General features: G+C 47.2%; 1 protein-coding gene across 5 annotated transcripts in view; it reads left to right on the top strand.

The window, feature by feature from the left end:
* The first annotated feature begins 12,562 nt into the window (after positions 1-12,562).
* Positions 12,563-20,608, top strand: part of Hdac4 (histone deacetylase 4) — a 245,499-nt gene continuing 237,453 nt past the window's right edge. For all 5 annotated transcript variants that reach the window (XM_042689062.1, XM_042689060.1, XM_042689065.1 and 2 more), the window contains exon 1: positions 12,563-12,633. In XM_042689062.1, the coding sequence (XP_042544996.1) occupies positions 12,612-12,633 (22 nt within the window). In that variant the 5' untranslated portion in view covers positions 12,563-12,611. The remainder of the gene's footprint in view (positions 12,634-20,608) is intronic.

The following is a 20,608-nucleotide window of genomic DNA, read 5'->3' as shown; positions in this document are numbered from 1 at the left end:
TGAGGGAGAACCCAGTGGCTTGGTGCTGGGGGGCAGACCATCCGGGCCTCTCCTAGGTGGTCTTCCAGTTGCACGATGGGAAAGGTCTATCATGGAAATTTTTGTCTCTTCTCTTGCCTGGGAGTATTTTATTAAAGCAATTCCAGTATCATTAATATTAAGGGGACTAAATTGGGAGAATAGATCAGCAATACAAATAAGCAGTTACTGTAATTGGGAAAAATACTAATGACTTAATTTGCATATGTGGCAGCATTTTTTATGATTGCCTTGATAATAAAAGACAGGCTGAGTATCACAAATGCAAGCAAATAAAGCAGTCCATTAATTCTTCTATTCATTTTTTTGAAATGGTATTCCCAGCTTTTACAGTGACAGTTCAATAATTAGGGTGCCTAATTTTAATCTGTTACGTGGGTGCATACCCTGCCTAGCATGGGCAGCCACCTGCCATTGGTGTGTTTCTGTGCTAGAGCTGATTTAAGAGTAGTACAAAGGGGTCTGGAGATCTGGGGCATTGAGTCTCTTTGCCCCACAGAGCTTTCTGTGGTCTGCTTCGCTGGCGTGTGCTATGCTGAACAAGTTAGTCTTAGTGATGAAATATGTATGTGTTGCATGGAACTGGGGTGGTGGTGAGTCTAGGCAGTTCTGTTCCGTCCATTTGGCAGTGAAGGGGGAGGTGGTTTGTGTTGTCACTAAGGGATATGGTATTTTCATCTAGGGTCACACCCTACAGGGTTCAGTAGGACCCCCTCACCACAGTTCCTCATCTCCAGATGCCACTGTGTGGAGGTATAGCCCCCTTTTGTGGAGCCCCGGTCCTAGCATTTCCTTCTGCATTGGAAACAAATGATATTGCAGGTGTGGAAGATGGATTTTCTTTGCATAGAACAGTTTTGGAACTTAATAGTAGTTTTGAAACCACTTGGGGACAAGTTACATACATCATTTACAGTTTGGGAGGGAGGAAATGAAGCCCACTCTCATTTACATTATTTTGCATGTGAATAAAATGCACCTTTATCTCTTTTCCTTCTTTTCATTTCTGTCTCTTTCAGATTAAAAAAAAATGTGTTTCAACATAACATTTTCCTAGCCGGAGTGTGTTTTGCATGCGGATGTAGTTAGAGGTAACAAAGAGGCATGTTTGTGTTGTAGGAGCTACATAAAAAGAAGGATATTGCTTAACCGTAGATTGCATTTTGAAAGTATGCTAAAACAACCCTGAGTCCCTGGTCTTGTACTGCCGCTTTGCTGGCTGTGCGATTTCGTCACAGCGACCAGGAAAGGCAGTCTAGGGAGGCACGGAGTCAGGCCGAGTAGACTGTTGCCTCTATTATGTTTCTCGTCCATCCAGGTGACAGCTCAGTTGCTGTGCATAATGCAGTCATCCTGACGTGTGTTTCCTGTGTTGTCTCATTGTTACCAGTCCTCCTCTCAGAGTTAGGGCATGAACTTGCCTTTGCTCTGTGGGGAGAGGAGTGGGGAGTAGTCGCTGTACGCTGTGAAGTTCAGATGAACACACTTCCTTGTTGGCTGAGTGGGATTCAAAGAAGCCCCTGTGAAGGTGAGGACACAGAAGGGAAGAGGTCTGTGGAATCACGTAGTTTGGCAGTTTACTAGGTTTGGCTGGAACCGCCTTTTAAAAATGAAACATAATGGTGGCAAGAAACAATAGACAATTTGCCATCTTAGCCCATTTAAGTTCACAGCTCAGCAGTGTTAATTACGTTTATGTGACCCTCAACCAGCCTTCTTAACTTGTTTTGTCTTGCAAAGCCTAGTAAACAGCTAAATGCAGTTGATTTTTGTAAAACGCAAGGCACTTGTTAATACAAGCACTTGCTAGCTCCAAAGGAAAAGATGGGAAGAGGCAAATGTTTATAAATACAAACAGTATGTGTGTATGTTAAATATTATGATATATGATATGTAGTGAATATTTGCAATATTCAAATAATGTGAATATATAATACATAGCAATACTTCATGTTTAACAATGTTAAATAATGCGTTATAGTATATTGACATTATGTTAATTGTATCTAATGCATTAGTTGTGTGTGCCAAGGTATGTGTAATTGACAGAAATCCTTTGGAGTCCCTGACATCTTGGGTCACTGCAGAGCTGGTGCCTTGACACTATTACTCCTTCTCCTCACCATGGTTCAGATCCCAAACTTGACAAAGCCATTCATTATTTCCCTGAAGGAATCAAACCTAACTCTTGGCCTTAGCACTCAAGGGACAGAGATAACATCCCTGCATTATGCCTGATTCCAGATCAGTGGAGGGTTAGTGCTGCTGCTCCAGTAACCTGTCATGGAGAAAAGCTGGTATATACTTGTCATTCCAGCAAAGACAGTAAGCCTAAAACAGGCAGAACAAGATCCAGTCATAAGCCCAGGCAGGAAGTGAGACCTTTTCTCCAAAGTAACCGGAAACAAGACTGAAGGAATGGCTTCGTGGTAGAGCTTTTGCCCAGTGACTGTGAGCCCTGAGTTCAAATCCTAGTACTGACATAAATAAGTAAATAAATAGAAAGCCAAACATCTTGATTTCTGTAGAATGTATTCTACAGAAAATTAGGAGTTGAGTTGTTTGTAAACACCAGCCGATGGTGGAGGGTGTCTTAGTGTGATATGCAGAGATAGTATCCCTGCAGTGTGAGTGGAAGTCAACTGACTGGCTTGGATGGAGTTGGGGTTCCTGTCTGAGATGCTTTCTAGAACATGGTAAATATTCTTGAGTTGCAGGTGTTGTTTTTTCCTTCTCTCGCTGGATCTGTGTGCATAGCTCTGGCCCCCATGGGCCTTGCTACCAGCGTTGTGCCTTGTTCAGTGCTGATAGAAGGGCATTTGTGGTCTGGATGTGGGTCCTGCTGGGATGTCCTAGGTGGTCTTTGGGAAAGTCAGGCAGGGCACATGGTGGTTTCTAGATGGTTCACAGAGCATGAGTCTTGAGTTGCTCTACCTGACTTACAGTAACACCCTGGTGTATGGATATTTTATCAGAGGTAGTGCTTCAGGCTGGGAGACTCCAGGTGAAGCCCTGTTGGTACCAGAAAGATACTGGATCCTTCATGTAGGCGCAGGCTCAGAGACCTCTGTGGGCAGATGTATGTGAAGGCACACCTGGGGCGTGTCCTGCCTGGTGTTAGCAGCTGGTATTGGACCCATGGCAGCTACGTTTTCTTGGGTCTGTGCAGCCTAGGCCAAATGGTTTCAGTTTCAAGATGAGGGAGAAAGTAAGTTGAGATAAAGTTTAGAAGAATGTATAGCAGCCAAGAATGTTCTGGTGCCAGCCACCATTAGGCAGCATGGCCCAGTCTGTCCTCAGGAGGACAGTGCTGCAGCAGAGGCACTGCAGGCCGGGGATGTGTCCTGATGTGTGCTCAGGGTCCTGCCTGCTCACAGGCCAGGGGAGGGGGTTGGTCCAAATGGTTAGGGATGTGAGGAGGTGGCCTGTGTCCAGGTGGGACCTTTCAGATGGAGACCTTTGCTAAAAATCACTTCTTTAGGAGTCTTTCCTTATTGTCAGTGTGGTTGTATTTGTCTCACGATAGGCTGAGCACACCAGAACCATCTTGTGGGATGCTTGTTTATGGATCCATGTTCCACACAGATCCTCCCAGGTTATGTGCTCGCAGTGGATTGGTTTGCAGTGTTGCTGTTCTCCTTTGCTCTGCTGTTTATAATCACTGCCTGAGTGTGGTTATTCGGGCTGTGTTCAGGGACACTGGCGTGAGTGCAGAAGTATTGGGGGCCCAAGGTAAACAGAAGAGAGGTAGTGCCTGTCACCTCTGCTTGCAGTGGGTGGGAGGCTGGTGGCTGACAGCAGTGGACGCCTGCTGTAGGGTCAGGGCAGGCAGTGGAGCCCATTACCTGCCCCCTCTGGCAGCATGGTGGTGCCAGCCAGAGTGCTGTCTAGGGAGCTGCCCTCTGTGGGCCACGGCCAGGTGGCCCCTTTCTTGGGCTTGAGACAGGTTTCAGTCCTGTTGCCCAGAAGTTACCAGCCTGGTTTTAGGGAGCATCGAGGTACACTTGGCAGCTGCCTGAGATACGGCGGGGCACTGCTGTGCTCCTAGGGCTGTGCTGGAGCTGGTTTTCCCGTGTCGCTCACAGTTGGAGGAGTGGCTGTTTGGGACTGGTCTGCCCTCCAAGGGACCGAGAGAAGTCAGTGTGCAGTCTAGGTGGGTGTGACTGAGCAGGTAGGGATCCCCATCTCTTCCGAGCCTAGGCCCCTGGGTCTCCTGTGACCATGTAGGAAGTACTTGCCAAGTCTCTAGCTGTGCTGGTGATTGATTCCGCTTTGTGATCTGCCTGAGGTTTTCCTACAGTTAGACACTGTTGGAAACCTTGTATTTAAGACAGGCAGACTTGTGTTTTGGAAGGAGGCTTGGTTCACCAGTGTAATGTCTTTGCAGTGTGCTGTTGGTGGGAGGAGTGAGGGTCATTGGTTCTCTGGGGAGGAATGAGGGTCCTTCTGTGGGGAGGAGGCATCCAACGGAGCCTCTCACCAAGGTCAGTGTCAGAAGTTGGCCTTGACTCCGTGGGCTCCGTGGGAGGTCCAGGGTGGGGGCTCCACGCTGAGCTCTCCACAGTGGTGTGAAGACAAGAAGCCCTGTGGCCAGTGTGTGGCTCAGCCCATCTCAGGGCAGGTGTTGTGGAGTGCTGGGGGAAATGTGCATGAGAGGGGTGGCTGTGGGGGTGGGGAGATCCCCTGTGGACAGTTCCTGTTGTATTGCCATTGTGACAGCAGCCTTTGTAATTGACCAGTGTGGGAGAGGAGCAGAGACCGCTGGCTTGGGGCTGGGGGGATAGACGGGTGGCTTCCATTCCCATCCCCATGCTAGTCCCGGACTCCTGTCATGAGGAGTGCCCAGACACCTTTAGGCAGTCACCCCTTCTGTTGTCAGGGATTGTCCCATCCCTACCCACCCACCTGCTGCTTCCAGCTAGAAAGGTGGGGTCTGAGGAAGAGCCCGGCTCGCTAGAATTCCTGCTTGAGGCCTTGATGCTCTGCAGGTGATGCTCTGATGCCAGAGAATTGGGCATTCGGAGGGCCACAAACGCTTCCACATGACAACAGTGCCCATGCACCCTGGCGTGGGCTCCCACGCCCGGCTGGAACATGGGTGAGGCTGGGAGTGAAAAGGAAGCCATCTTCTGGTGCCCGGTGTCCCCGTGTCGTTCGTGGGGCTCTCCCTGGAGTCCCTGCTCCCCTGTCACCAGGGCACCACTCTGGGGAAGGAGCCTGGTAAGCCAGGCATTGCACAGCTGCAGGCAGGGTGGGCTACTTTGCTGTTTCATTGGCCTGAAGTTATCTGTCCGGCTTTTCAGGAGCTGGTGTGTGGCCTACGGAGCCCATCTCCCCTTCACATTAGGGCGAGGGCCGAGGGGGGTGGGAAGCCACGCTGTGGGTCTTGCTGTTTACCCCATCACAGTTCCCGATGTTTCCCACTAGGCTGCTCTGCCCCTCGGCCTTGCCGTCCGCTGTGTCCCTGAGGGAGGAACATGCAGTGCCCTGGCAGAGCCGCCCGCCCCCCCAGCCTCTGGCCCTACAAGTTTTTGGTTAATAAATGCTTCACGGCCATGGATATTTACTATTTTAGAAATCAAGATACATCGAAAACCTCCTCATTTCAAATTAAGGAAACCTCTGCCACATTAGTGTAGATGGATACCAGGATTTGAATGAAAAAATGGTCATTTTGTCTACAAAAGGTATCGTGACTGTGAGTGAGTCCCTTCACTGGAGTCTTGGCTGTTGGCTTAGCGGAAGGCAGGAGCCCCCCCCCCCCCCCCCCCCCCCCCCGTCACACAGTGTCCCCCAGGCTTCATGGCACCAGCGCCCTGGAATGAGAAAGACAACACCTGTGTGTGGGGAAAAGCACTTGAATTCACCCCCTCCCCCTACCTTCAGCACCCCAGGACCGTTGTGGACACGTTGGGGTGGAGGCCACTGGCTTCAGATTCTTTTGTCCCCAAGCTATTTTCTGCCTCTGTGCTGTCATTGAGACTTTCCTACAGATGGTTGGCGCAGCCCAAGTGCCTGGTTACAGTGGTACCAGGAGGGGATCACGCGTTACCTGGTAGTCTACGCAGAGCGCTCCGGCGCTTCCTACCCCGAGGGCCTGTGTAGGGCTGGGATGTCTTGCTTTTCTTGGGAAGGAGTGTTGTAGCCACCCGCCTGGGACCTCTTTGCCCTTTTCTCTGGATGCTTTATCCAGTCATAACTTTACAGAGTATTTTGCCAAGAGGCTAGCACACATTACAGGGTTTATTACCTCTTAGTTATGTAGAATTCAGTAAGTAGATGTGGCCATTGATTGGGAAGGGAGCCCAGGGGACCAGGGGTGTGTTTCTAGTGCAAAGAGTTGGTGCTGTGTTGCTATTTGGGTGTGTCTGTGTCTCGCGGTGTCACCTGCCAGATGAGGATCTGCTGCCGCCGCTCTGACTCTGTCCTCCGTGTCTGACCTGGGGAAGGAGTCCGCCTTCACACAGCAGCGTGGTCCTCCCTGGAGCAGAGCTGTATCAGGTGCTTTCTAGACTCAGCTTGTGCAGCTTATGAAATGCTTCTTTTTTATTCTGTTTTCGAACATGGTGAAATGGAAGTTTACTACTTTACTTGATTTATAAGTATAGAGTCTATTATGAAACTAAAATATAAGTGTACCCCAACAAATTATGGGGCACCCCCTGAAGTCTTCTGTTTGAGCCATCTATCATAAAAATGGCACACTTACAAATCAAAATTGCTATACCTCACAGCCCATATTCTGTTAAAGACATTTGCTTAAAAACAACCAACCAAACAGTGCTTTTAAAAATTGCACTGTGTAACTAGGAAAAAAATGACATAGTGAACACTTTCTTTTTGGCTAAAATTAATTATATAAATTAATTTTTATCAATAAAAATTAAACATTTAAATGGGAATCTCTGTCCGTCTGTCTTATTTGACAATCTTGGGACTTGCACTGGTCCTGTGCAGCGAGTACCATCGTATCCTGCTCTGTTTCTGTAAGGTCTGTTTCAAGAGGATGAGCGTGGCTCATGCTGATTGCCGACAGTGACAGGAGCTATGTTATAATATGTTTCTCCAAGAGCCTGGGTAAAATGGCGCACACTGAGTCGACCTGTCAAGTGGGTATTAGTTCGATCCTCCTGGACACAAGAAGGCCTTTTGAAAGCTTTCTTCTTTGTGGTGCTGGATATTGGACCTAGGGCCTTGTGCTTGCTAGGCAGTTGTTCTACCATTGAGTTGGGTTCACATTCCCCACTTTTTCTGAAGTGACTTGAGAAAGTGATACCAGCCAGGAGTATTTGGGTGATCACCCAGAGTCAGTGCCCTTGCTTATCTTAACAGTGGACCAAGAAACAATGTTACTGCCCTGTGTCCTCTTTGTTCTTCCTTCCAATTCTGCTGCTCCCCAGGGTGCCCTGCTGTAACCTTTGTCTCCAACTGATGTTACTTGCTTTCATAGTTCATGTGTATGTGCAGCTATCTAGCCCTCGCTGGGTGTCTGCCTGCTTCTGAGTGGCAGCGTGGAGGTGCACTTTGTTCTTGCTGTATAATATTCTATGATAGGACTATTGATAGACATTCTAGTCTAGGGCTCACATAGACAGGCTGCTGGGGTTTTCTTGGGCATGACTTTGGTGAGCTCATGTGTGCCTTCTGTTGGTCTGTCTTGGGGTGGCATTGCAGGTACAGAATCTGTGTATGGCTTAGTTCATAGAATCTGGCTGCCATGTTCTTAGTGACTCCAGGGAGGGCTTTGCAGTTTTGGCCATTTTGATCCTACCCCATTGTGGTTTTTCTTTTTCCCCTGTTTTGGGTGTTTTAAGACGAGATCTCTATGTAGACTAGGCTGGCCTCACACTGACAATCTTGCCTCAAGATTACAGGTGTGTGCTGCCACACAAGGCCTCCCCTTGTGATTTTAATTTAGATTTCCCTATGATCTCAGATGCACAGTACCTACTTACATGTTGATTGACCACTTGCATCCTCTTTTGGAAAGGTTCTCACCAATGCAAATATATATGTATATACACACATACATATATGTACATATATATATACATATATATATATATTTGAACTTGGGTTGTCTGCCTTTAAGGATTTGTGAGACTTAGTTGTGTGTTTTGAGTGTTGGCCCTTTGTTGAGTATACTTTTATGCCAGAATTGCTTCTACACTGTAGACTACTTCCCCCCCCCCCCCCCCAATCCCCAACTGAGTCTTTTAATAAACGATCATTTTAAATTCAGTATAAGTATTCCTTTTCCTTTATGGTTCCTTCTTTTATCTGCTCACATTTTTTTTTTACCTATCAGAAAGACTATTCTTGGTTGTTCTTTGCACTGGGCTTCGTTGCTGTACTTTCACCTTAGGTCTGTAACTGGTCCCTGCTGATTTCTAAGTTGAATGCTGCTGGGTCATGACCTAAACACTGTGCATTGAAAGGACCCAGTCCCTTGGGACTTGGGATGCGGGATGGGGGGTGAGGGGCTTGGTTGCAGAGTGGTGGTTACATTTGTGTTGGTCTGAGAACACTCTGTCCCTTGGTTTGCTCTTACATCTTAACTGTAGAGGTTTATAATTCATTATACTTAGTAGTACAGGTCCTCTCGGTGTTTCTTTGTAACTTTAAACTTCAGTAGACCCTTAATACCCCTGGACATGCGGTACCAAGAAGTCACCACCGAGGGCGCCTTGGGATGCGGTGGGTTCGCCTCTGTAATTCGGACACCTGCAAGACCATCAACTTCTGTAGACACACTGCCTTTCAAGAGAGAGTTAGCTTTTAGTTTCATTCATGTTTTCTTTTTCTTTTTTGAAAGGACAAGGTCCTGGCTGTATAGAACTCTTGATGCTTCTGTCTAAGCACCGCCCCCCTCCCCCCCATGCCTGGATTGCAGGCATGTGCCACCATCCCTGGCTTTATGTTTTCTTTTTTTCATTTTATTGATTTCTACTTTCTTTTTTTCTCCTTCTGCCTTCCACATTTCCTACTCCCTGCTCATTTTTCTTTTTTCTTCCTGGCATTTCCCCCTAATTTTCCCTCTCCTCCCCTCTTTCTTTTTTGTTGCAATAATGGGGTTTGAGCTAGCTAGGCAAGTACTGTGCCCCTTCAGCCATCCCCAGCTGCCTGAGGCCAGCCTGGACCATGGTCATTCTACCTGCAGTCTGTGGCATAGTGGGGGCGGGTGCCATCGCGCCCAGATTGTTTGTAGAGATGAGTGGAGTCTTACCAAAGTTTGCCCAGGCTGGCTTTAAACTGATCTTCCAGATCTCAGCCTCCCTTTTTAGCTGAGATTATAAGCATGAGAGACTGTTCCTGGCCTGCTTCTAATTTCTTAAAGTAAAACTGTGATCATTGAGTCGAAGCCTTCTTTTCTTGTAAACTTTCTTCTAGGCAGTGCACATTTATGTGCTTTCCAGTTTCTGTTTTGAATTTTTTCTCACTCATGAAGTATCTTAATTACTTGGCAAATATTTGGGATTTGAGGGCTAGAGGAGTGGCTCAAGTGGTTGAGCACCTGCCGAGCAAGCACATGGCCCTATGCTGAGACTCATTGCTGCCAAAAAAGAAAAAGCAGGATTATCAGTGATCTTTATGTTTATTGCTGACTAATTTCAGCTTAGTCAGAGAATGTGCCTTAAGTGACTTGAGCCCTTTCATGTTTACTGAGACTTGTATGTGGTCTTTATGATTCAGAAAGTGTTCTTTCTCTGCCTGCTCTCTGCCTTCAAAGAAAAGTGAAGAGCTGTGTCTCTCCCACTCCCATTTGTACAGTGTTAGAGACATCTCAGTCACGTTGGTAGTGTTCTCAGGTCTCTCTTCTAACTAATTTTCTATTTGTTCTCACAGTTCCTGAGAGCAGGGGCAGAATTTTCCAGCTGTAACCAGCTCTGATTTTATATGTATAATTTTTTCCTTGTGCTGTTGACAGTCTTGCTTTCAATATGTCCTCTGTTTCCAGACACAGAGTGTTTATACCTAAACTGACCCCTCCATTGTTAGAAAAATCCAATGTGTTATCCTTCCTCTAACATTGACTTTAAACAACCTAACAGTCTTTACAGCTTTCTTTTTTGATTAGTGTTTGCATGATATATCTTTCCATCTTTTAATTTATTTGTGATTTATCCTGTGTTACTTAGTGGTGGGATGGACACACATTAAACGATGTTGCTCAATGATTTTGTCATTTTGCCACCAGCATAGCATATACTTACACAAACTAAGATGGCTACTGTGTTACTAGGTGGTAAATCTATGGGATGGACCGTGGTCATACATGTAGTTCTTTCCTGACCTAAACTTCTGGCACAGGCCCATATATTTTCAGGGTTCCTCGTAAGTATCACATTGCTGGGACTGCAGTGCTTGGAGTCAGTGAGTTACGTCACAAAATGTCTGACCTCCCTGCAGACGATTTTGTTGCCACCTCATGATCCTGACTCCTCTCTCCACTGGGTCTTGCTCTTTAATCCTGATAGTTGGCAGTGTCATGGTGTGGTTGAGCTCAGTTGTCCCTCATTTAGTAAGTCAGAAACTTGTTTTTTCTTTACAGATCTCTACTACCAAATGTCAGTTCTATGTTTCTTAAACTCTGTTAGGAATATATACCATCTTTTTAAAAAACTGTGGTAGTTTTCTTATTAGTTATTACTGATTTTTATAGAGTGCAGGTCATGAAGATTTGAATAGTTTCTTGTAAGTTTTGCCCAGAGTGAGGTTCTTCTAGAACGTATGTATTGTACCACAGAGAAACGGCTGTTCACTCTGCAGATGGGAGAAGAGAAGATCCATCTGTGCCTGGCAGCGCTGCAGAGTCCACTGGGCACTTGGCTCGGGGCTGGTGCCCTGCCAAGCAGAGTGAACAAGGTTTGGGTGAACACACTGCCCCCAGGCTGCCCTCGGGTCTGGGAGAGCTGGATTTGAAGAGTCCCTAGCAAGATGCCTCAGAGGGGGTGGACAGGGAAATGCCCAAGAATGTACCTCTGAAGAGGGCTTCAAGTCTCAATCTGGCTAGGGCAAGACACAAGTAGAACGAGAAAAGGTTGCTTGTGCAGAGGTGCAGCTGAGGAGAGAAGGTGGTGGAGTGGGTAGTGAAGCATTGTGTTGTTTTCGACTTAGTTGGAAACAAAGTTTCAGGCTTCATTAAACCACATCAGAAGTCATAAAGAATGAAGCTGGCGCTGTGGAAGCAGTCCTGTGTAGAATGTGCTGGAGAGGCCTCCTGGGGCTGCAGAGCAAACAGCAGATGTGTCAGTGGTGAGGGAGGCCAGATCCAGCATTCCAGCCCAGGCGGGGCATTGCTTGGGAGGCCAGAGCAAATTATAAAAATAATAACCAAAAGATGTCATTGCAGAGTATTTTTCCTGAGCAGGAAGAGAATCAGCATGTGTTTAAGGGGTCATGCTTTAAGCAAAGTAAGTGAAGAGATTCCCCCCCCCATACATCTTCTGACAGCAGCTTTCAATTTCACGATTAAAAGAAAAGACATGCTAGCTGAATCCAGGTAGAGGAAAATAATATCACTGCCACCAATATCCAGTTCCCTCAAGTTACCTAGACTGGAAATGGGGATAAGCTGGTTTTAGGGTTCTTCACAGTATCAGGGCAGAGCAAGTTTACAGGGCTAGAGACACACAGGGCATGTCTGTGAGCTGAGACAATATACCCAGCATTCCCCCTACCCCAAGTATACTAAGCGTTTAATTTTATGAAAAAGTTGGCTTTTCAATGTGTGTTCGTGACTGGGATGAATGAAAAAATGTTGAACCTGAAGATAAAACGTCACTGTGTTTCCTAAGGAAATAACCGGATATAAGACAATACTCATAAAGATATGAATCAGAGTTGTAGGTAATAATGTAAGATTGGAAACCATCTAAGCAGCTAACCTCTGAGGGCAATCCTCGACAGGATGAGTTTGTTAGGTCTTTGATCATAAGTAGTTGGAGGTGATGCACAGAAGCCTCGGTGAGCACCGGAGCAGGCTGGGTCAGGGATTGTGGGTTGGTGTTCCTGAATGTGTTTTTATGGTGACTGGTTTGTGGAGAGGTCAAGTTTTGAGGGGTACTGGCACCTGGGATGGAGGGCAAAGATCCTGCTAACTATCTTACAAGGCCTGGAACAGCCTCCCAGTCTCCAGCAGCCAGGTGTTCACCCCATGTCAGTAGTGCTGGGGTTGGGGAACTCTGCTCTCCAGACGTTTTTGCACATACTAGGATTCGCTAATCATCCCAGCTGGTGTGTATATGTAGAAATGGTTCCATGTTGATTGCTTTATCAATCACTGGTAGAAACCTGTGAGAAAGTCTTCTTCCTCAGCTGTCACTCTCTCCAACTGTCCCATCCTAACTGGTATCTCTCTTCTAACCATGCAGGTTTGTCTTCAGAAAGCCAGGTGAAGACCTTGCTCTCTCTCCTGTGGATTACTTGGGTTACAAGACTGTCAGGCGACTCCAAGTTTGCGTGGCTGGGACCAGATCCTCTGTATGTGTTGGTGGAAGTTTGAAGCTCTTTGGGACTATTGTTTACGTGGACATTCTGAGCCATTTTTAAGGGCATAGACGCTACTAGCAATGAGCTCCCAAAGCCATCCAGGTAAGGCCTGCCTCCTTCCTTCTCTGCACAGAAATTGTTGCTGTTCTTTACAGACGTCTACTGCTGTCAGTGTAGCCTGCTGGCTGGATGGTAGTCTCTGTTTTTCTTGATAATGGCCACTGCTTTCATGACACCACCAAGGGCAGAGTGGACTGTTGGCTCTTCATCTTGGTGAAAAGGGGGCTGATAAAGAACCAGGGGAGTTTGGCGTGAAGCCATGGCTTTGCATGCTGATGCAAGCAGCAGCCAGTTTTCTTGATGGCAGGAGGAAAAGAATTGGTTCTGAGCAGGGTGATGGCTGTGATGGAGTTAGTTTTGTGTCCAGGCTTTTTTTTTTTTGTTAGGATAGGTTGAAGGAGTTCCTCTGTTAAGATACCCTGAGCCAAGTGTGGAGCAAGCTGTGATTTGCACCCACAGGAAGTGACCATAGACTTGAGCCTAGTGTTTGAGTGTTTTATTGGGTGCTATCGAAACACTTTACAAGTATTTATGCTTTCCAACAGCCGTAAATAGTGTTGGAACTGCAGGGAAGGAGGGATTGTTTAATGTCATAAAGAGTGGGGAGAATAGGATTGGAATCCATGTGACTGTCACTCAGCTTCAGGAGCATGTAGGCATGTACATGTGGGAACTTCCTGCCTTAGGACCCCATAAAGTTGCAGCATGTATCTTGAACACTCAAACTTAAAGAGAGCTCAGCCTGTCCCTCTTTAAGTGGTCCATAGGCCACTTGTTTCCAGCCTTTTCCAGCCCATGGTGACACCCTAGACTTTAGGGCTCTTAGGTGTCAGTGTCTGTCCTCAGCTGACGAGGACAGACACAAGAAGCTGGACAGATGTCTGGATGGAGTCCTGAGACACTGAGGTTCTGTCAGCCTTGGCTCAGGCTCTGCTCTGTGGGGTAGAGGTGGAGGCTTAGGGTCTGGACTTCTTTCTCCAAGGTTGCCCAGAATGTCCACATACAACCCCCTTGGGTGTGATTGTCTTTGTCTGAAAGCTGCAAAGGGCAGGGTTCCAGACTTTATTTAGATATGAAGTTTTATTGATTCAGATTGTTCACGTATTGATTGTTGTAAAGAGATGGTTAATGACCATTGCTGGGCAGGGTGGGGGGAATGTTGAGCTCTGTGGACTGAAGTATATGTAGTAGACAGATCTGCCTCCAGCTCTTGGGATAGGTTGCTTCACTGTTGTGTGTAAACATGTAGTGTTGCATTTGTATGTATCTTCGTAGCCTGGAGGTTTTTATGTGGGGTAAGTGTTTTATGTTTCTTCAATGCATCTTTATGTCGGCATGTATGTAAATCTAATATTGTTTTTGGTAACTTGTAAATGGCTGTAGCACTGTTTATAGTGCCTATGTGTTTATTTTGCACACTTGTGTAAGAATCTGCACTGGAGATTGTAAAAGTGGAAGCAGAGTCGTCGCCAGGCATCTTCAGAATATTCTGGAGTTCACTGATTTGCTCCAAAGTGCTCTCTCAGCTGACCTGTCTTGGTCATCTTTGCGAAAGAGGCCTATATTCCTTTTCTCCCACCTCACCAGCCCCGGGCAGTTCAAGCCATCTCATTTAAAAAAATTTTTTTTTAGCAAACTGGAGAAGTCCCTGCCCTCACCTTTCTGTTAAGTGGGGCTTGCTCATTTTGCATATTCTGGAACTACAGTGCCCTGCTGTGTCCCTCCTGGCGTGGTTGGGTCAGGGTTGGCTTTGTGACTGCCGAAGTCCTTGCTGAGTGACATTGCCCATCAGGGTGGCCCGGTTGGATTTGGGGCTTCCAGAGGAGTTCTTCCAGCTCCTTGTTGTCAGTTGATGCATCTTTTCTCTAATTGTCAAGCCTCGCTATAAACCCTTTCACAATTTATTAATATTTTTTCATAGTAGCATTTTAATAGACTTTTAGGGAGGAAGAGAATTAATGGCCAGTTATTCAGTTTGCTGTTTTTTGTTTTGTATTGTTTTGCAGCTCTGGGGTGGGACTGAGGGCCTCCTGGATGCTAACCCAGTGCGGTAGCCACGCCCCCACCCTCAGCTCACTTTTTTTTTTTTTGGTCAGTCGTGGGACTTGAACTCTGGGCGCTCTCTCTCAGCTCTTCAGCTCAAGGCGAGCGCTCTACCACTTGAGCTACAGCGCCACTTCGGTTTTCTGGTGGTTTCTTGGAGATAGGAGTCTCACGGTCTCTCCTGCCCGGGCTGGCTTTGAACCGCGATCCTCAGATCTCAGCCTCCTCAGTAGCTAGGATTACAGGTGTGAGCCACCAGCGCCCGGCTCTCAGCTCACTCTTGAACAGCAAGTTTCTCGGGATGTAAGGAGGCAGAGCTGGGGACCCCTCTTCCCTCCTCCTCAGCCTGGGGTGGAGAGCACTCGTGCCCTCTTGCATCACCCCGACTGTCGGCTGCCATGCTTGTTGACTGCTTGTCTGGGTTCCTCGTGTCTTCGCTCAGGTCGGCTCTGGCCCCTCCTCTGGCCTGCCTGGCTCCCCCTTGCCCACGGCTTTTCTGGCAAGGGTCCCGCTTGCTCCTGTGTGGTCTGGTACAGCTCTGGTGGTGTGCTAGGCTCTGGTGGAAGCCAGCTGCCATTAGGTCTCCTCTTTCATGCTGGCAGGGCAGTTAGGCTTTGCTTGGCGATCAAGTGGCCTCTTTATTTCATGTGTGTAACTCTTCTCTCCCGTTTTTCTTTAGACTCCCTCAGTGTTGGGTGAGGTGCGCATTATGCTTTTATTACTGTTCTTTCTGGACTTTGCCAAAGCCAGGCCCTGGCTCTCTGACGTAAAAGCCGCTTAGCTGTTGGGATTTATTGCTCTAAATAACTGTTTCTAATGCTGTGATCAGCCTGAGGAAAGGGCTGGGGTCGGTTTAGTTTGTGAGAACTCTTCTGGGAAGGAGGCTCTGAAGTGTGCTTCTGGCCTGACTGGGCTGCAGCCCTCTGCTGGGGTGTGCCAAGACAGGCCAGGATGGACTCACAGGGCAGAGCCTCTGCCTGGTAGGCAGGTCCCCGATACAAGCTGATGGGGGAGGTGCGGGGTGGCTGGGTGCTCCTGTGGCCTGCTAGCGGGACTAGCTACCATTCCCCTGCCTTTCTGCTTTCCCTTAAGTGGCTCTCCTGGCTTTCCATGGGGTCAGCATGTACCCTAGGATATTGGTAACCTGGTTGGCTACCAGAAAACTGGTGGTGTTCCTCAGCCACCCATTTACATGCTCTGGCCTTCGGGGGTAGCTTGCCTTTCCTGCTCAAATCCCTGCCTAGAGGAAGCCTGTTGAGAAGCATTCTGAAGTTCAAGGAGCCCACAGCGGGTTGTCAGATGTGTGGTCCCTGAAGTGCTGCCCTTGACAGGAAACTGGTTGTGCAGGGACAGCATGGAGTCACTAGGGCTTCTTAAAGCTCTACCCAGTCTCCATGAGAAGCTTGGATGGTCAAACTAGCCTGGATTCTGAGTTGGAAACAAAGTAACCATTTTGAGGGAAGTTTGTATAATTCAAAATCAGGACTTTCATTTGGACCATTCTATGTTTTTTTTTTTTTTTTTTAAATATTCTGTTAAACCTTGTAGCTAGAGTCTCTGTCAACAATAACTTGGTGATTGGTGATCCAAGGTTGTCTGATTCCTGCCAACTGTAGTTACAGTTTATCCTGAGTCTCTAGGAGAAACTCAGCCAAACTGGGATCCTGAACTTCCTTCAGTCGTCTTCTGTTAGTCTCCAGGTTTTTGGTCTTGAATCTGTTTATTCCAACCAGTATGGCTTCCAAAGTTATTGAGTGTTGTTATTTGTTGCTAGTCTTGAATCTGTTTATTCCAACCAGTATGGCTTCCAAAGTTATTGAGTGTTGTTATTTGTTGCTAAAGAAGTATCTCATTAAGGTGTGTGTGTGTGTGTGTGTGTGTGTGTGTGTGTGTGTGTGTGTGTGTGTGTGTGTGTGTGTGTGTGTGTGTGTGTGTGTGTGTGTGTGTGTGTGTGTGTGTGTGTGTGTGTGTGTGTGTCCCAAGGTTTGAACTCAGGGTCTTTTGGTCTTGCTTGCCTTTTCAACTCAAGGTTGGTGCTCTACTACTTGAGCTGTGTATCTTGTTTTGCTGTTCAGTTGGAGGTAAGAATCTTGGATTTGTCTGTTTGGGCTGGCTTCAAACCTCTATCCTTATATCGCAGCCTCTTGAGTAGCTAGGATTATAGGCTTGAGCCACCAGAACCCACTTTATAGGGAACATTGTTACGGCATTTAGAATATGCTCAGCAGTAGTCACGTTTTTCAGGAATAATGCACAATCTTTGTTTGTTTGAGTGTTATTGGGGTTTCACATTCAGGACTTGAATGCTAGGCGATCACTTCAACATTTGCGCCATTCTCCATCTTTTTTGTGTTAGTCATTTTTTGGACTGGGTCTCTCATTTTTGCCAAGACAACCTTGATATCTTCTATGTTTCCCAGTAGTTGGGATGACAGGCCCCAAGCTCTTCTATTGAAATGGGGGTCCTGCTTATTTCTTGCCCAGATTGGCCTCAAGCCTCTATCCCATAGATCTTCTGATCTCTGTCTCCTGAGCAGCTGGGATTATAGGCATGAACCACCACCCAACTGGTCTTACATAGTTTTTTTTTTTTTTAACAGGATACGTACATATACTTTGTGGGCTTGTGATTAACACAGACATGGATTCTGAGCTCCTGGCAGCAGCAGGGTTCTAGACTGAAAGAGACTGTTGACCCCAGACCAGGGAATAGCTGTGGAAAGGCCTGGGGGTGAGATGGGGGCTCTAAGCTGGGCCCGGGGGTGAGATGGGAGCTCTAAGCCTGGGCCCTCAGGAGACTATGCAGAGAGCAGACTTAGCCAGTCATGAGGAGGGCTGGCAGCTTTGGCCAGGAGACAGGGCCTTAGCTCAGAAGACAGGGCTTCATGGCCACCTGGGAAGATCCAGGAGACCAGAGGTTGTAGGCACAGCTATGAGGTGGGATGCTGACAAAGACATGGACAGGAGACTGTTTCCTCCATGCTGCCCAGTGCTCTGGAGAAAAACATGATACACCTCAGGCAGCAGGCTGAAGGAGGATGGGAGTACAGGATCCCAGGAAAGCCTCCTGTCTGCTTTCTAAAGGAGCGATTTCCAGAATGCTCTGTACATTTCCTGATGCTACCCGCGTTGCTTGTGGCCAGCCTGTGTCCTCCTGGCCTCTTCCCAGCCGTCAGCACACTTAGCGTTTGCAGCTCTCAAGTTGTCCCTGCCCCGGCTTCTCCATACCATCATTATGTGGGATCTTAATCAGTCAAGATTTGTTCTGGAAATCATGTAGACATAAGGACTTATTTTTCAACCTACTTCTGTTTTTTCAATCCTCAGATTGTGTTTTGTCTTCTAAAAATCATGAGTACTCAGTCGTTACGAAGGGCTTAGAATAGTCACTATCAATGCAGCATTGATGGTTTGTTTTGGCAATTCTCTGAAAATTCTTATACACTTTGTGGAACATTTGCATTTGTGTCCTTTTTTCAAAGCCCCCATTGTAGAAATGCAAATTTCAGAGTTCTGAGATGCTGAATGCTGGATGATTAATGATATTGAAATTTTAGAATGAACTCCTGGTATGTATTTGACATAGAAAACCCTGTACGAGAGTCATTAGAAACCATTGAGCACAGCTTGGTGGTGGAACAGAAAGGCTGTAATTGCAGTGTGTCGGTGGGGCAGGTCGTACGTGGACAGGTGTGCAGATGAGCAGCCGCCTCCAGACGTCGGGGCTGTGCAGGGCCGGGAGCTGCTTCAGCCGCAGAGCTGGCTCTATTTAACTGTAGGTGTTTAAAACTTATACTTATCATAAATCAACATTGATTACTTGCTTACTCCAAGTCAAACCCTGCTGTGCTTTTAAGAGACCAAAATGAATAGCAAGTTCGTTCTGAATTGTGCCTTCCAGTTATTTCATTTGTGTGGCACGATAACCCTGTGCAGTGAGCTAGGACGCCACCATTCCGTTGTGGGAGTGAGGAAACCAATATTTACTGCTGTCAGATGGCTGACATGAGGTCAGACAGTACTTTGGAGGCCAGCCTGGCACTGGAGCCCACAGTCCTCACGTGCTTCTCTCTAGACAGAATGGTGAGTGATTTAGGCCCAGATGGTTATGCATCCTCCCTGTTTGCGTAGGGTCCCCTGGCCCTACCAGCAGGGCAGCAAGTCCCCGGGGCCCAAGTGATTTGTGCTATGAGAGGCAATGAGCAGGTTTTGTATCTCGTAGCTGTGTGTGCCGTCAAAGGAGACATTCCCATGGAAAGTTGTGTTAGCCGTGTTTGAAGAGCGGGACAGTGCTTGCTGTCCAGTTGGCCTGGTTTGCTGAAGACAGGGCTCAGTATGGCTGCAGAGAGGTGAGCTTGGTGCAGAGACAGCCACCCTGTTCCCAGTCCTCTGTGACACCACCAGTCCTGTGTCTCCATCAGCTTTGGCTTTTGTGCTGTTTGTGTTGCATCTTCTGTGTTTTGTGAACCTTTTCTGAACTCTCTTGGCCAGTCCCTAATCTGAGCTGAAGGAGTGAGTGGCATACCAAGTTAATGTGGCTATTTGGGTTAAAACTTCATTTTACTTTCACTCAGCCTTCTTCTGTTTGCTGATTTCATGAGAACGAATAAGAAATGGGAACTCTCCTGGCCTGGGAGAGCCTTGAGAGCTTTTGCCCTGAGAGGCTACCTGGGGCTTAGGGTTCCCTGGGCCGTCTGGACCATCGGCCACAGCCCCCAGCCTGCTGGTCTCCAGGCTGTGACACTCTGTCCTCCATCTCCACCCACTTCCTGCTTCTACTAGAATGTGAAGATCTTGACTCAGGACTAGAAGTTCCATGCCCCATGGGGTTTTAGAGCTTTTGAGATTGGACCATGAAAACCTTCCAGCGCTTGGGTCATCTTCTGAGTTCCTGCAGCTGTCTGTTTGGAAAGGTGACAGTGAAGCATATTTTAAAGTCCAACCTTTGCATTTTTTTCCCTAATAAAATACATAGCTAACTTACCTATTTTTGTTCTATTGAAATAGCTTTCCTAAAGAAATAAGTTGGGTGAAGTACCTTGATCTTGTTTAGTGGTCACTAAGTGAAACCATTTGTTTTGTACATTCAGCTAAGCTTCTTAGATGGTGGGGTCCCCTGTGGTGTAGCCATCACCCAGATCTTCACTGAGTGGAGTTGTGATGGGTGACAGCTGTAGTTCTTTAAGCTTCATCATCTTAGACTGTTTTTTTGGAAGACTATTCCTTATAATCTGCTTGTCCAAGTCTCAGTCCTTTCTGCTGCTGTAATAACACCTGTTAGGCTTTGTAACTTAGAAACAACAGAGATTCATTGCTCACAGGTCTGGAGGCTGTAAATCCAAGATGGAGGCGCCTGTAGACTTGGTGTCTGGTGAGGGCTGCTCTCTGCTTTGCAGACAGTGCCTTCCTGCTGTGTTCTCCACAGGCAGAGGGCCAGAAGCCTCCTTCACAAGGGTGCTCAACTCACCTGGGAGTGAAAACCCACTACTTAATCAGTCCCCAGTGGCCTCACTCTTATCACTGTCTCATTGAGGAGGGGGACACTACATTCACACCATGTTAGCAGGTGCTGAAGCCTGTGGTGTAAGAGGTACAGGTTGCACTTTGATTAGATTGCATTCAGAGCCAAGTTCATTCCTCTTGTGAGTTTTCCTAGGAAATTCCTTGGTAGATATTAGCCTTTTGTACAATTGTGTTTTTAGAGTTTTGCTGGTTCGGTAGGGCTTGAACTGCTGTTAGAGTTCAGAGACTGAACACTGTGGAATCTGGTCTTTTGTGCACAGGGTTTCTGGATGTAGTCTCCGGAGCCCTTCTCTCTCTCTGAGAGCAAGGGCGTCTTTAGTGCAGGTCCTTCCCCGGGACCAGCGGTGTGATGCTCTAGTTGTCTTTATCACACATAAAATTGAGTCTGTCCAAATCAGGGCTGACCCCATCCTGGGCTGGCGCAGAGTGCAAGGCTACCTCCCATTGTCTC

This window comes from Dipodomys spectabilis, unplaced genomic scaffold, assembly GCF_019054845.1.
Source record: "Dipodomys spectabilis isolate Male_0828 unplaced genomic scaffold, ASM1905484v1 ptg000124l, whole genome shotgun sequence".
NCBI classification, from domain to species: Eukaryota; Metazoa; Chordata; class Mammalia; order Rodentia; family Heteromyidae; genus Dipodomys; species Dipodomys spectabilis.
Note: the sequence above shows the minus strand (reverse complement) of the source record. Positions and strands in the feature narration are given on the sequence as shown.